The following is a 16313-nucleotide window of genomic DNA, read 5'->3' as shown; positions in this document are numbered from 1 at the left end:
TATATATATATATATATATATACATATACATGTGTGTATATATATACACACATATACATATATATATATATGCGTATTGTGTGTTTGGAAAACATGAAATTACTGTTAGTTTCAAAGTTGATCCCTCCTTGAAATTTCCATACTTCCCAAAGCCATCAAGGCGATTGGACTGCTTGTGGTGGGCTGCTGGGTTAGAGCCATTGTGATTGGTTGTATTAGTTGTGAGGATGAATAGGAAGCTGCTAGAATTAAATATCCAAAACTATTAGACTTTTTTTTTCAGATTTTTGATTAAATTAATGCCAATCTTTAAGCATTAACTGAGGAAATCAGATATCCAGAAATCTCCAATGACTGGTGTTTCATGATTTTTAATCCCTGAATACTGCAAAGGGTTGATATAAAGAGAAATATTTATAAATTTAGAGTTACATAAAAGCACAGGAAAAATTAAGTAGATCATTATATGATAAAGCAATCTTCCAAAACCAGCTGATCTAGTGAAGTTATTTAAGGATATGGAGGATCAGGTCTGTCAGGTCTGTTAATAAAACTTTGCCGTAGCCCTGCATTTAAAATCTGTTTACTCACTGAACCAGCAGTTATCGCTCCATGAACGTGGTAGATAATTTCTTTGTATTGAGTATCTGGCAGATTATAATCCTGGCTATTTTCATTGTTGGCACCAGACAACACCATTCAGTTCTCAATTTCTAATCCGGCTTAAAGTCTAGAACTTTGCCATAATTTATTATCAGATTCTCCCACACTCTCCTCCTGGAAGGAAATAAACGGTTGAGGTGAGGGTAATTAACCATATGTCATTTTATTGCATTGAATTTGGAGGCTTAAATAAAATGTCTGTAACATACAGGTGACAAAAGAATGAGATTCGATGGCTAAAAGGCAGCAAAATGATAAATAAATATATGAATGGATGGATGAACGAATGACACCTCCTACACACACGCACACACACTTTTAAGTTGAATGCACTCAAAATAACCTCTAAGCAAATGCCTGTGGCAGGCGGTTGGAGGAGAATAGTAATGAAGGATTGATCGAGCCCATTGGCAGAGGCTGGTTAGTGTCTGATGGTATCTCTTTCTTGTGGAACTCAGAGTCATTGCAGACCTCAGGCTCACCAACCGGGCAGCTAAAGCCACTGGACAGGATCCTCTGATGATCCGACCTGCCGACCGGCTCACAGTTTGTCACCGGCTGCAGGTCCACAAAGGTAGACGCATCATCTAAACACGTGAACTTATTAACAAGTAGAAGGATTTAAGAGTCTGGTTTTTAAAAGTAAGTCAGTTGATATACACGTTATTGATTCAGCATAGCATCACAAAGCAGCAATTGTTCAACAATACATGTCAAATCTTTCAAATATTGTACAATGAAAGAGGTAAATATGCAGCAATATGACCCATCAGGGGTTCTCGTTGATCGTGAGTCCAGGAAACTGCTTTTAGCCCTTTGACTGGTGCAAGAAACATTCAGAGCAATCTCAGTGCATCGCTGGTTTCAGGATGTTTTGATTATCGACAATTGCTTCTTTCTTTTTTTTAAAATTCAGTTCCCTTGTTTTAATGAGTCTGATCTCAAGTCAGTGCTTCGATTCACAGTACCTTTGCATACCAGTAAAAAAACAAGACAAAAGAACACACAGATTATTGCATACTATGCTAATGGCACACAAACCTCGGCTCAGGTGGATGTTTTGTACCAAAGTTATTGCCAGACTGAAATAAGTTGGCATCTATTGTGAAATCTGTCATCACCTTCATGTTTAAACACATTCAAAATGAATCCCGCTCCTCCCACTCACACATTTTCATTACATTCATTACTTAGATTTATTTTTAAATACTATCTGATCTGTGTGACCCATTTGGGTGTGCAATATTGCTGGAAAGCTATCTTGGAAGACGTGCCATCGTCAAGCCTTCAGGTTATTTCTGAAACGAGCAAAGTGCACAGTCTGTCTCTCCTCACATCTCTTACGGAGTAACCCTGCGTTCACACGACGCTCTCAGCAGTGGGAAAGGATGTGAACAGAGGACAGCAGGTTTTTTTTGGTTTTGATCATAACTGGATACAGTTGTGGACGACGTTCCAACTAAATAGGATGTGGCTAAAAGGTTACACAAATTGCCTGTACGATGGGGTTTTAAACAAATACAAATCACAGAGTGCGGTTAGAATATAATACACGGAACAATTGATACTTTCATGAGGTGTTACATATACCCATCAATACAGTTTGGATGTTATTAGCATTTTTAAAGACGCAGTATCCTGTAAAAAATATATATCTGTCACTGTCCATTATCAAACTCGATCCGTTCACTCTGGTTAAAAACAAAACCACTGAGCTATAGCACACCCTCCTACTTCAAAATTTGACATAGTGGTTAAAATGATGCCAAGTGATCTTCCCTTCACTCAGGCATTAAAGGAGGGTGTGTCTAAATCTCACAAATTGGACGGGAGTTTGGACTGTTTGTGTTCCTTCTCTAACATTTTAGCGGGAGATCTAATGGGAGGAGAGTGAAAACCAACGGACTGGTGCTGAGGCTCAGGCCCTGAATGTGTCCGACTGACAGGAGTGGTTTGACCCGGGATCGGGGTGTAGGGTTTACTGACAGCCATCGGTGAGGAGAAGGGGCTGGGCGCCCCTGCTACACCCTCAGAGGAGCCGCTTATGGCCAAAGGCCTTTCCTGGTGTATAGAGCTGTGAGAGCCTGAGATAGTCTTTATTTCCTGGGAAAAGAGATCCACCGAGGACTCTGCCCTCTGTCTGAGGGTACAGGCCACCCTGGCAGGGCATGAGGTCTGAAGGGTTAGAGGACTATGAGAGTCCGCAGTGCTGGGGAGCTCACTGTGGCATACTGTCCTTCCCCTCACGGGGCTCTGGATGCTGGGACTGTGGACAGGAGGCGTGTAGCAAGGCGAGGCCTCTGCAGAGCCATACTGGGCCAGGGAGGCGAGGGCTGAGTGCTCTGGGAGAACCTGCGGGAGAAAAACAGACTGGAGTCCTGCCAGGCTGTGCTGGGCCAGAGAGGCTGCGGCCCCGGCTCCGACTGCAGACACTGGCTGATTAAATCCAGCGGAGGACTGGGTGTTGGTGATGAAGGGAAAATGTGGGAGGTTCAGGCCACTGGTTCTCCTGCTTGCTCTGTCACTGCTGGACCCCACCTGCTGTGAGGTGATATGGGAGGTTTGCTGCAATTGGCTCAGTATGGGGCCGATTGAGCTTGAAATAAGAGGGGTTAATGTGGTGGCTGAGGGGGCCGGGAATCTCCCTGCTAGCCTCCCTGGTGCCCCCTGTTGGAGTAAACCTATCGGTCGTGGTGGGGTGGTCATAGCACCGTGAAACGGCTGGGAGTGGAGCTGAGCGGAGCAGGTGTAAGAGACGGTGGCCTGGCTGATGGGAAACACCGACGCCATGCCAGAGTGGGGAGGATGGAGCAGAGGCTGGTGTGTGTGCAGAGGGGCGAGGGGCTGCAGGCTGCTGGTGAAGATGGGCTGAGACGTCAGTATGGGTGACAACGGCCCACTGGAGAGTAGCTGTGTCCTGGGGAATACTAGTGTGGCAGTCTCAACCTCAGATCTAAGGTTGGCAGAGCTAGTGGGAGAATTGGGCCCTGAACCACAGCTACTGGAGGCGCTCGCTCCAACATGTACTCTCTTTGAATAGCTGGACGGGTCCTTCACAGAGCCGGGACGTGGCACCAGAGGATGGTGGAAGAGGATTGGAGGAAGCTGGGACTGGTGGGCCAAGGCCATAGCAAGCGGGGTGGTGGCAGCCGCAGCCTGGAGCGGAGCCTGAACCAGCGGGGCCCAGATGACCGGGGTGGGTGACGGAGGAGCAGGCGGACGGTTTATACTCGGCACAGTGCTGGTTTGGTTCAGCTGAGTGCACTGGGCCATGTCGCGGTCGTGTTGCACTATTCTTTGGATGATCTCACTCTCATGAAGGTTTAGTGTGCCAGAACTTTGGTGATGCTGAACTTTGTGTTGAAGAACAGAGTTCCTCTTCCCTGTTAAGAAAAGAGAAATAAGGCCGTGATGCACTTTTAGCCCCTCCCCTTTTTTCACAAATGACATCCTTAGACAACACATCATACCACACGCTGAAGAGGAAGAATTAAATATAATTGTATAACTCAAAAATATATTCGTCAATAGTGCGTCCATGCAATGCAAACACTTTTAAATTATGTATTTCTTATTCTGCACACAAAAGCTCCCACAACTCCTCTCGTATATGGGAGTAAAAAGGCAAATGATACCTCTAGAAAATGCAGCCTGCTGTTAAAACACTACAAAGAATACACTCACAATTTGACAGATATTATCTGACAATATTGGCTTACAAGTTCAAAAGTGCAAATTTTGTCATATATATTTCCATGCTTTACAATCTCACACTCTGGCACAGTGGGTCTTAAAACAATGTAGTCTCATCGTTTACAATAACCCAGCACTGTTTGTAGCACATGTAGCGGAGGAGCACCACTGCTGAGTAAACAGTGGAGTAAAGTCAGTCACTAAGTTGCAAACTAGTTTTTGAAATATGCTTATGTGAAGTTAATCTATAATGATCCAGAGATTTTCATTTTCTTCTAACTAACATACCAACATACTGCATAAATACACAGTATATAAAGACATTGCAATGTTATACAGCATATGTATCACTACTATATTGGTTCTCTAAGATGTATGTCATCCAGATTTGGGCCAGGCCTGGCATAGATGGCACTATTTATGTGATGGGATGCCATATCTGGCCCGATTGTGGTTTGGTTTATGTGGCCCAAGCCCATAGAAAACAGGTCTAGCCTGGATCTGGCATCAAGGTGTCATGGCAGGGTGTATGTCAACCAGATGTGGGGCAGGTCTGGCAATGATGGCACTGTTTGGTCTTCTATTTTAGTTAGAAGACCAAATGCCATGTTGCAATACTATACTGCTATGGTAGCTAACGTTTCAAATGCAGGTTTGACAGGTTTGTGAGTGTACACTTTATCCAAAGTCGGTTTACTCGTTTTTTTCCAGTGGGTGGCTGTAGTTCAGGAGGAAGAGCAGGTCACCCATTAATCGGAAGGTTAGTGGTTCGATCCCTGGTTATTCCAGTCTGCATGGCAAAACTGAGAATGTGTGTGGCTGTAGTTAGGAAGCACTCAGTTTAGCGGAAGTGTGTGATTGGGTGAATATGGCATGTTGTATAAGGGCTCTTTGAGTAATCTGGGAGAGTAGCAAAGCGCTATATAAGAATCAGTCCATTCACTGATTCTTATATAGAACATGTTGTAATTACATGGCTTGATTAAGGTACACATTGGGCTGACATCTGGGGCCAGGGTTGAAACTGTTGTGGGCCAGCAGTGTGTCTGCAACTGGCCTTGTGCTGGCCCATGTGTGGGCCACATCTCACAAACCATATCTGGGCCGCCAAAGGGCCGTCATTCTTTGCGGTAAGTGGGGCCATGTGTAAGCACATTTTGTGGGCCAGATCCGGGCCATACCAATTTTGCTATGTGGGTATATTATGTCTCCAGATTAGACTGGAAGCAATCAAAAAGTTAGAAAAATGCCACCCTTTAGACCTAACTGTCTCTTTTAGGTTCCAATCCAACTGCAGACTGCACAAAAAATACTCTGTTTGAGTTTAGTTTACTTAGTAAATACTTGCTTATAGTATAATTCACTGGTCACTTTACTGGGTATACCTGAATAGCTGCTTAAAAATGCAAATATCTAATTAACCAATCACATGGCTGCAACTCAGTGCATTTAGGCACAGAGGCCTTGTAAAGACGGCCTGCTGAAGTTCAAATTGAGCATCAAAATGGGGGAAGAAAGCTGACTTTTAATCTTGCATGGTTGTTGTTGCCTAAGCCGGTCTCAGTGTTTCAGAAACTGCTGATCTACTGGGATTTTCCCACACAACCAGGGTTTTACAGAAAATGGGCCGAAAAAGAATAATTGTCCAGTGAGAAGGAGTTCTTGTTGATGCCAGAGGTCAGAGGAGAATAGGGGGGCTTCAAGCTGATAATAACCACGTGTCACAACCAAAGAGCATCTCTGAATGCATAACACTTTGGACCTTGAAGCAGATGGCTTAGGTCTTTGTTAATTAAAAACAGGAAGCTGAGGTTACAGTTAACACCAAAATTGGACAGTGGAAGACTGGAGAAAAGTTGTCTGGTCAGATGACTGTCAATTTCTGCTATGACACTGGAATGGTAGGTGTAAACAGCATGAAAGCCTGGCTCCATCCTGCATTGTATGATCAGTTCCGGATGCCGGTGAGTGGGATATTTTCTTGGCACACTTCGGGCTCTTTAGTACAGAGCACCTTTGTGACACGGTGGAACCAGAGACTCGCATCATGGATGTGCAGCTTATAAATCAGCAGCAATTGTGTGATGCTGTGACGTTAATATGGACCAAAACCTCTGAGGAATGTTTCCAGCACCTTGTTGAATCTGTGCTACAAAGAATTAAGACTTCCAAAGGACAAGGGGGTCCAAACCGACCTTAGCAAGGTGTACCCAGGAAAGTGACTTTAAACTGTTTTCCATTCATATAAGATTAATTAGTAAAGTCTAAAGACCATGGATTAATGTGGCACGCTTACATTTAAATATTATTATTATACACTGTTTTCTATTCTTGGCTTTTGTTAGCCGCTGTGCTTAAATACGTGCCTACATCCACGCCACCACTAATAACAGATATAAAGTCCAACTGATGTTAATTTTAGTGCAACACTAAAATGAACAAATGAATGATTGATAATAATATAAAATTGGTGCCAGTAAATAGGTTTTATCTTATCTTTAAGGACTAACCTATGCGATCCAGGCGATCGAGCGCCACAGTCTCAAACGCCCTCCTCATCATGGGATACTCCTCCAGCACCTCGTTGAAGTGGTCTACAGACAGAGAGTACAGTCGACAGTAGTTATCTGCCCGCACGCTGGCAGTCCTCCTGCCTCGGGTCAGCAGGCAGATCTCTGCAGGGAAAGAGATGAGAAAAAAAACCCTTCAATTATTTGTTTCACCGCTTTAAAAGACTTCCTGCAGAGTGCAAGACAGGTATTAACAGCAAGGATTAAAAACAACGCATTACTATGAAGTGTTATATAATGAGTCCCCCACCACCACCACCACCCACCCTCCTCCTCCTTTCAGAAGTTGTGTGACAAGCCGCAACAGAATTCCTATCTTCTTAGATCCATTCACAAAAGAAAAGTCCAAAATAGTATTATTAGTATGAGATGATAAAGCATGAAAAAGGCTGATGCCTCTGAACTCCACAGATGGAGCACTTAATGCAATTTCTGCAGCTTACAGTTTGTTCTGACCTCATCTGTCGTGCCAGATCAGAAAAATAAAATAATGCGCCATTAAAAGAAAACAGGAGGGAAAAAAATGAGGCATATTTTTCAGGACAGACATATTGAGGATATAGACGCACAAATACACACACACACACACACACACACACACTCTGTCTCTCTCCATCTCTCTCCGCCCTATTCTGTCACTTTCTTGAATTTATTACACTTTACATCATGGGATTTCTTTTTATCTTGTGTTGGTTTTAGATGTTTTCTGTCCTAGTTTATTATTTTAACATTTCTTCGTGTTTTTAGATGTAGGAGAATAACTTGAAGCCAAATTGTTTTTGCCCTGACTGTTTTATTCCAAATAAATGCGTGACTATGAAAGGTTTAATTTAGCTGCTTTTTTTCCCCTTTCCTCGTTTAATACTTCTGCCGAAACAAATCTGAACAGAATTAAGAGTTTTATGCTTCGTAGTTGACATTTAATGATGACATTTCACTTTGGTGCACAGATGGAACAGACAACAGCAGGTTGAGAAAACATAACCGAGAGGAAAAATTCTGGATTTCAGCTTTAAATATGGTGTAACAAAAAGGGGAAAACCCCACAGATGGAATCAAAGATCGCAAAGCTCTGCCCCTCTTAGTTCCCAGCGCTTTTAAGGAGATGATGTGGACGATTTTTCCCAGCTGTAATAGTCGGGGAAGATAATCTGCCGAGTGCCTGAGCCAAATAAATCAAAACAAATCATACAATCACCACTCCTTCACATGCATTCAAACTGACCCACTGTCCACTACAGAACATATTAGCATGCAGAGCAGCCGACTTCACCTCCAAAATAAGAGCCATCGGACAACTTGGTGTCTTTGCTGTTCTTGGTCAGGACGCTGACAACGCCGTGCTGGATGAAGTACATCTTCTTGCCGATGGTCCCCTCCCTGATGATGTAGTCGCCCGGCTGGAAGACCTCAAAGCGTAGTTTAGTTAGCATGGAGGTGACGAAGTTAGGATCAGCGTTGGCGAACAGGGGCATGGAGGCGACTAGTTTGCGACAGTTAAAGTTGATGATCTCCTGCAGGAAAGAGAAAAAAAAGTTCACCTTTTACATTTTTTTCTTTTTGCTAATGCAATGCCTTCAAAAACAAATTTCAGTCATGATAAAAGCAGGGGGGCTAACAGCTTAATGCTCTTAATGCTCTTTTAATGAGGTCCCCCGTCCTCTTCAAGCCATTACTTATCAGATTACATGACTATTAACATTGTCAAAGTAACACAGCCATATTAGATTACATAATTAACTGTTCACCATTAAGAACAACGTGGCTCATGTCATGCATTTATACATGTGCTGCTGACGACATTAAAATGTTTGCAAAATAAAATAAGGACAATGAATAATTTTGTTAACATTTTACTATTTAGAAGAATTAAAGAAATGCTAAACAAATAGCCTACAGGTCAGAATAATGTAGCTGAAAGCTTATATAAGAATAAAAAATGTATTTGTCAAAAAGCATCTGTTTTTTTTTAAACACCAGACTTTACTTAAGGGTTATATTAAACGGACAGTAAATGATTAAGAGAGCAAATAACAACTTTATGTTGTCTTTAAGCATTTACACATTGTTTGCATAATGTATGTTATCTAAAAATCATCTGTTGATGGCTGACCTCTCTCAGCGGCTCATTCAGTTCCTCCAGTATGCTCTCCTCGTCAAACATCTTGCCCTGATACCGGTGTTCGTAGTAGTCGTGGATCCTCTGACGCATGTCTGCAGGAAGCTTGTGGAAGGACATGTACTGCTCCACTTGTTTGTACTATGAAAAGCACAAAGAGCACACTTATTAACATGATTTTTTTTAAAAACTATATATCTATATCTATATATATATAGATATAAATATATATATATTCCTGTTGATTAGAGTAGCAGAAGGCTGCAAATGTAACGTAACATAACCGTGAGACAAAATGCAAAGTCATGTCAAAATGAATATATTACACTGATTGATGTGTTGGCTCAGAGGTAGGAATATAATGTGTCTCATTATTTTAACAGTCAACTGTCAGGCCATCTGTGAAACCTGCCCACAGTGCAATGTTGTGACTCTGCCCCATCTGACAATTACAGTTGTGCTCTGCAGGCTGCAGCTAATAACATTAACTACTGTGTCCTTCAGCAGTGTACTCTAGCAGCAAAGCACCAAATATGGTCCATGCACCCTGTCTATGCATGGTAAATCCAGCTGTAAGTGTCAGCTCTGCTTTTCATAATGCACTGCCATGTCTGTCTTTTTTTGTGTCATGTTGCAGTTCGTCTGTCCTTTCCCATATTCCCCAAATGAAAAGTTAACGGCAGCTATACGTGGGTGTATAAAACATGTTTTTGCAAACAAAAAAGTGGGTTTACGCTCCCCTTCAAGATCTGTCACTTAGTGAAAAGTAGCAATATTGAAATATAAAACAGAAATCCTGCATTAAAAATTGCACTTAGGTAGATGTCCAGATTAAAATACATCACACAGAAAAAAAGCTCCTCTCCTGTACCTAATAATATATGATATCAAATAATAATAATATTATAGGATAGTATTCATATTTTTTATTTTTTAAGATGAAGCACATCTTATCGTTGTAATCTGCCTTTTAAGCTTAAGCTTATTGTTGTTCATATATATTTATATATATATATATATATATACATATATGCAAAATACTCATATTAAATGTGGCCACAGTTTGAAGTAATGAGGTCAGCATATGTGCAAGTAATCCCTCTGACTCAAAATCGCAGGCTTCAGACTGCTGTAGCCGCTCATTATAAATGAGGTATAAGTAAATAAAGGCCCTATTTAAGCTGGAACTTAAATATATATATATATATATATAGCTGGCAGTTTAACCTAAAAAAGCACATTTTATGAACTGATGACAATTTTATTTTTTTCTTTCTCTGTTGGCAAAAGAATTCAGAAAAGAACCGAATTTGATACACTTCATAATTTGATAATGTAATAAGTGAAACAGTTAAATAATATTACCTTATGAAATGTAGTGGAACAGAAGTGTTATATCAGAAGTAAAACTGTGGATGATTTTTCAGCAAACACCCACCTTTTCTTGGTACTGCCTCCTGGAGGAGTCCAGAGACTGAATGAGTGCAGTCGCATGCCCCACAAACATGGCAAAGCAGGTGGCACCCACGATCATGCTGAGGATAGTGAGCCACACGTCAGCCATGCCGATAGGAGGGTACAGGCCATACCCGATACACAGCATGTGACTCATGGCCTTGAACAGGGCGTAGGAGTACTGCTGACCCCAGGTGTCATTCTGAAAGGGATGCAGAGGAGGAGAGATAACGCGTACGGCTATCTACGACCAGCGGCTCAGGAAATATTTGATTTGTTAGATTTTTACACCGGATGCCTCTCCTGAATGTGTAAACCACTACATTACGGAGCCATCGTACATCACATCTAAATCAGCTTAATCTGAGCTTATGGACGTGAACACAGATGTATGTCCCAACTGTTACAAAACATCATTTATGGGTAGGTCTGTTTCAGTTTCTGCTCTACCTACTGTAATGTGATGATTTAAAACAAAAAACTTATTGTAAAGCAGCTCCAACAATTCTAATGTTGCCCATGTGAAATTTTTCATTAGTGTTTGGTGGTGTGTCAACAAGATTGTGCAAAAAAAGAAAGAAAAAGAAAGAAATTAATGATGCAGATCCAGATTATTTAAAACAGCAAAATAAAGCACTGGTCGATGGCCTTTTCATAGTTTATATGCCTAAACAGCAGCATCTTTTTCAGGAGGTATTAACAGCTTTGCAAATAAACAAAAACCACCCTATTTCTGCAAAATGTTTATTGAAAAACGTCTGTGACTGAAAACTGGATATAAAGATTAAACGCGCTACCTGTTCACGTTAATTTAATCTGTGCTCTCAAACCGATAACTAATGACGCTTAGAGATAAATGTCTGCATGTGGTTCGTCGTGTTTTGGGGAGGAACACATTTTGGAGGCTGTCTGACTCATAAATAATCCACTTACCACCATCTTGTTCCTGGTGACCCAGCAGTCTGGGGGGAAGTCTTGCAGCATGGGAACCAGAAACTGCAGACAGCCATCCCAGTGACACAGCAGCAGCATCATACCAATCAGGTTCATGATACGCACCATGGCGCTGGCAAGGTCGTATGTCATGTGGAAAACCTGTGACACAGATTTTCAGAATTAGGGGGAGAGAGAGAGAAAAAAGAGAGATAATAAAACACTCATATCTCTTCTATAAAATGTTAACACCCATGCACGCAAACAGAGGATTTGAAATAAACAGGAGGAACCGCGATGATGGTGTTGATGGATGCAAGCGAACTATACCGAACCACACTTAATCTTCTATAGACTACCAGAGGCTATTTCAGAGCAACCATCTGTAACGTTAATGGCTGATGGGGATGGAACATATAAAAAATAATAACGTGGGATAATATCTCTTATTGAGTAAGCTGACTGTGTGTAAGTGTGTTTAAATGCAGAGCCAACAAATTAACTCTGCAGCAGCACTTTTTTCCCCCACATACAGAGCGAAAGTGTAAGAAATCTGTTAATGAGAGAGAAACCTTAGTATGCACGGTGCCTAAAGGGAAACCTGTACTGTTAAAAAGATGGATGTGCACATTAAACATGGAGAAAGTTTTAAAAAAATGAGATCAGGCTCCAGGCAGCTGCAAACGCTTGGTTTCAGATTGAGTTTTTTTCTGCACTCCTCCTTCATTCTGCAGCTCTTCAAACCTTCTATTTGCAAGACACAGCCAATGAGAGGAAAGCTGGCCTAAAGGGAGAGAATGTAAAATAGTTTGTCAGGAAGAGGATGAACTGATAAACTGGCTGACTGGTAAACAATGATTACTTTTGAACTGTGAACCATGCAAAGCTACTCCAGTAGAGTCCTGGAATATAAGGATGAAGGTGGAAATAAGCACAAGACGTCCCCTTTGAAATGAGAGAAGCATCTGAGAGCATGCTGCAGGTATTAATCTGGAAAATAGTGTAAGAAATTCTCTAAATATCAGCCACACTACTTAAAAGACTTAAAAAATATTCCCACTTAAAAAGCTAGAAGCTGTGAATTTGTTCATTTTTATCGACTAATATTTTCAAGACTGTAACAAAATCTTTTAAATATCCAACCAGTCAGTTGAAGCTAGCCAGTATGGGGCTATCTTCATCTACCTCTTCCCACTGGTGGATATAGCGAATGAGTCTGGAGAGGCGCAGCAGCCGTAGCAGACTGAGGATCTTTGTGAAGCGGACGATCCTCAGAGCTCGGGCCGTCTTGTAAAAGTCTGAGTCGATGCGCGTCTCCACGATAAGAAAGATGTAGTCCACGGGTATGGAGGAGACGAAGTCCACCACGAACCAGCTCTTCAGGTACTTGATCTTGATCTGATGCGGGTCCAGGATGATCTCCGTGTTGTCCTCCTTGACGATGCCCGTGCGGAAGTTGAGGACCAGGTCCATGAGGAAGAAGGTGTCCGACACGACGTTAAAGACTATCCAGGGCGGCGTGTGCTCGTCCTTAAAGAAGGTGATGCCCACGGGGATGATGATGAGGTTTCCCACCATCAACAGCAGCATTGTCAGATCCCAGTAGAACCTGAAAGATGGACAGTTGGATGTGACTCACACCATAAACCACAGCAGGCCAGCATCATTAAGGCACAGAAACGGCTAATTTCTTCTTATTTGATGTAAACAGAGGGTATAGTCTCCTCTAGGTCTGGCTAAAACTTCTTTGGGGTCGCCAAAGTGACGTTGTTGATATAATACACAGAAAAATAACGATTTAGAGGCGACAACATTTTGGTGAAAGGAACAAATTCATGTGTTGACTTTCCTCTGTTCTTTTGATCAAATTTAATTTGATTTATCATATGATATTAGGTTGCAGGTGTTAGTTGTGGTCTATGCTAAATGACCTAGTTTCATTCGAAAAGTAAACTTGCACTAACAATGACAACAGGCCAAGAAAAGCAATTATAGTAGGAGCTCATAAATGCAATGCAATTTGGTTACTAATTTAGTTTAAAAACAGAATCTAAATAAACACATGCTGGTATTAAATCTCAGCACGGCAGAAAACCTGATTGCAAATGTCATACCTTTGTCATAAGAGCCGAGCTAAACAAACGCAAAACTGATGTAAATGAAATGTTTCTGGGTGACCAGAGAAATAGGAAAATCCTGCTTGTGGATCTGAAAATTCAAAATGAGCATTTTTTGCCTTCACTTAAGAAAAAAATTGGACAGAATAACTGGTAATAAAAAGGCATCTGTTTGAACTTTGTATTAAAACAACAACAAACAGGGACGTATTGATGGGAACATTTCATCAATACAAAGCCAATCAGTGTTCGCTGCTTAGTTTACACAAAACACTTAATACAAGTATGTGTGAGGATGTGCTCCAAATTCAAAGTGATTCTGGCTACTTATAGAAATGAACCTCGCTGTTTCACACGGTCTGAAAACCCAGCAGAGTTCTGTCCGAGTGAGCGGAAACAATGTAAACAAGCAAAGAATTATTCTCTGATTCAGTTAAAGAGTGGGCCAAATGGGAAAAGAGTGACACCGGTTATTGGGAATTCATTTGAATTAATCATGAATACATATTGATTTTCAAAAGTATCAGCAGGAGTGTGTTCAGTTTCATCGAAAACTGCCTGTTACTAGTCATTTACACACAAAACAGAACACATTTATTTAGCAAATGTTCTTATGAAATTTAGAAATATGGCTAATTGGAGTTCACTGTAAGCTATTCTGACTCTTGATTGATGTTTCCCAGCTATTTGCTATACTCATTCTTTTTAATCTAGCGTTCTACATTTGTCAGAGTCACACAGTAATGTACAACGCATCCACACAAAGAGCGTGTAAGATGAGAAACCATACATGTGCGATTTCATGAGTGAGTCGTGTCAAAAAACAAAACAAAAACAAATGATCTCAACAGGACAAACATGCAGGGTCAGCAAAGACTGCACGCCAGCTGGAGGTTAAGAAACCAAATATCTCATCATCTCATCAGCAGGTATATTTAAAACTTTAACGTTTTCTCCATGAATGGGGGGGAAGAAAACTATATGGAGGCTCAAGCATGCCAAAATATTTCTTTCTTTTAAAAAGTGTAAAGTTATTCGTATACATTCATAAATATTAAAATATACAGGATCTGAGCTTTTAATTAGCTTATGTATTTATTTATTTTCTTAGTTAATTTTTTCTTTTAAGCGATACATTTGTTTTCAAAGGTAAACTGAATTGCATTTTCTTAAGACTTAATTATGCTTTTTCTTTATACATTTTTTTTGTGCAAAGGATGCAGCAGTCATTCAGAGTGTCACTGTTTGATCCATGCCAGGTTCACCACAATATTAGATGTAATATTTGCTTTTTCAGGTGATACCTCCCAGTGGGTTGCTGTTGTGATGAGTTACAGGTGCTGCATTGTGTTACTGGTGATGGAAAACATTCTAGAGTCGAATGAGGACAACACGGTGGAAAGAGGCAGAGGAATCTGGTGAATGCACTTCTACCTCTTCTAGTTTACTTACACCCAAAACGTTCACAGTCACATGTGACAAAATGTAGAAACCAGTGAGGGCACGGTGGCCATTTGTTCTAATCAGCTTTCTGTTGTTCTTTGCCAAACAAAGAATTTGCATTTCTCTCGACATCTGCCCGTTGTCTCTGCAGTGACACACTGGTCCTAATTGCGCTTCCTCTCTCTGGCTAAATCCACCGTTATCTCCTGTGAATCCATGTCATCTCCAGAAGTCAGCACCCATCAGCCAGATGTTGAGTAGTTAGCATTACTGCTCTGCAAACGTCACTGTGCTGCAGAGCGCTGGAACAGCTGGATAATTTTATTCATTTATTTATTTTAAAAAAAAAAAGGTCTGCAGAGGACGGTACATTGCTGACCACCCTGCTGGAACATCGGCTGCCTGTGCGCGCAGAATTCAGACCACAAAACAGACAACTGGCTGGTGTAATCTGATGTTACCATCGAAACAAAGCTGCTGCTTGTACGGTCTGTGGACCTCGACTGGTCCAGAGACAAAATCTTGCACTATTGAGGTCAGAGTGCAACTACGTTAAAGAGCATGAGAGCAAAAAAGAGAGGGGAGTTACAAGCAAAGTGAACACAAAAAGGCTTAAAATGGTGAAAGGAGCTTAGATCAATCAGGACAGCTGAAAAAGGGATCACATTTGTACTAGAGATACTTATCTCTTGCTGCCAGAGTGCAGCTGAAACACAACAGCCTGCATGCAGCTCAGTGGCTTAACACACACCTGTACTGTGGCTCAGGCCCACCAGCAATCATATTAACCATATTTACGCAGTGTGCCAGTTCAGTGTGTCTGCTGCTGTATCCTTAGAAAGCTTTAGAATGAAAAAAAAAAAAAAACAGCAGTTACTTGATAAAAACATCAGATTGTGTGTGTCTATAGGAAGATAACAGGAAACCGTACATCAGTTATACAATGCCTTGCTGACTGTCATGGATGCGCACGGTATGTCAGTTCACAAGCAGGGCACGGAGCTGCCTCTTTGCTGGATTGCCACAAAATCTCAGAATAATCTCTGGTGCTGCAAAAGGCATCTGTAACTTAAAATGGGATCTGCGGGATAAAGCATTCACCTTATGAGACCCGTGGCAAGCACTAAAAATGCCCCTCCTGCTCGCACTGCGACCCAAAGTGAGCATAAAGTAACAACACCTCGTACCTCACACACGGAGTTAACAGCTGGCCGTCCTGATTCCTCACAACACACCATTTTCATTTCAATCTCTCTTTCTGTGTGTGTGTGTGTGTGTGTGTGTGTGTGTGTGTGTGTGTGTGTGTGTGTGTGTGTGTGT

At 41.5% G+C, this 16313-nt stretch overlaps 1 protein-coding gene across 1 annotated transcript in view; it reads right to left on the bottom strand.

Moving 5' to 3' along the window:
* Window positions 1-810: 810 nt before the first annotated feature.
* LOC102212310 (potassium/sodium hyperpolarization-activated cyclic nucleotide-gated channel 3-like) overlaps window positions 811-16313 on the bottom strand; it is a 17655-nt gene continuing 2152 nt past the window's right edge. The window contains exons 2-8 of the mRNA XM_005728035.1: window positions 12619-13042; window positions 11434-11595; window positions 10484-10702; window positions 9040-9186; window positions 8200-8440; window positions 6867-7031; window positions 811-4046 (exon numbers count right to left, since the gene is read on the bottom strand). Coding sequence (XP_005728092.1) covers window positions 2479-4046; window positions 6867-7031; window positions 8200-8440; window positions 9040-9186; window positions 10484-10702; window positions 11434-11595; window positions 12619-13042 — 2926 coding nt within the window. The 3' untranslated portion in view covers window positions 811-2478. The remainder of the gene's footprint in view (window positions 4047-6866; window positions 7032-8199; window positions 8441-9039; window positions 9187-10483; window positions 10703-11433; window positions 11596-12618; window positions 13043-16313) is intronic.

Source organism: Pundamilia nyererei, unplaced genomic scaffold (assembly GCF_000239375.1).
Source record: "Pundamilia nyererei isolate P.nyererei 1_Seehausen unplaced genomic scaffold, PunNye1.0 scaffold00027, whole genome shotgun sequence".
Classification (NCBI taxonomy): Eukaryota; Metazoa; Chordata; class Actinopteri; order Cichliformes; family Cichlidae; genus Pundamilia; species Pundamilia nyererei.
This window is presented reverse-complemented; position numbering and strand designations above follow the sequence as displayed.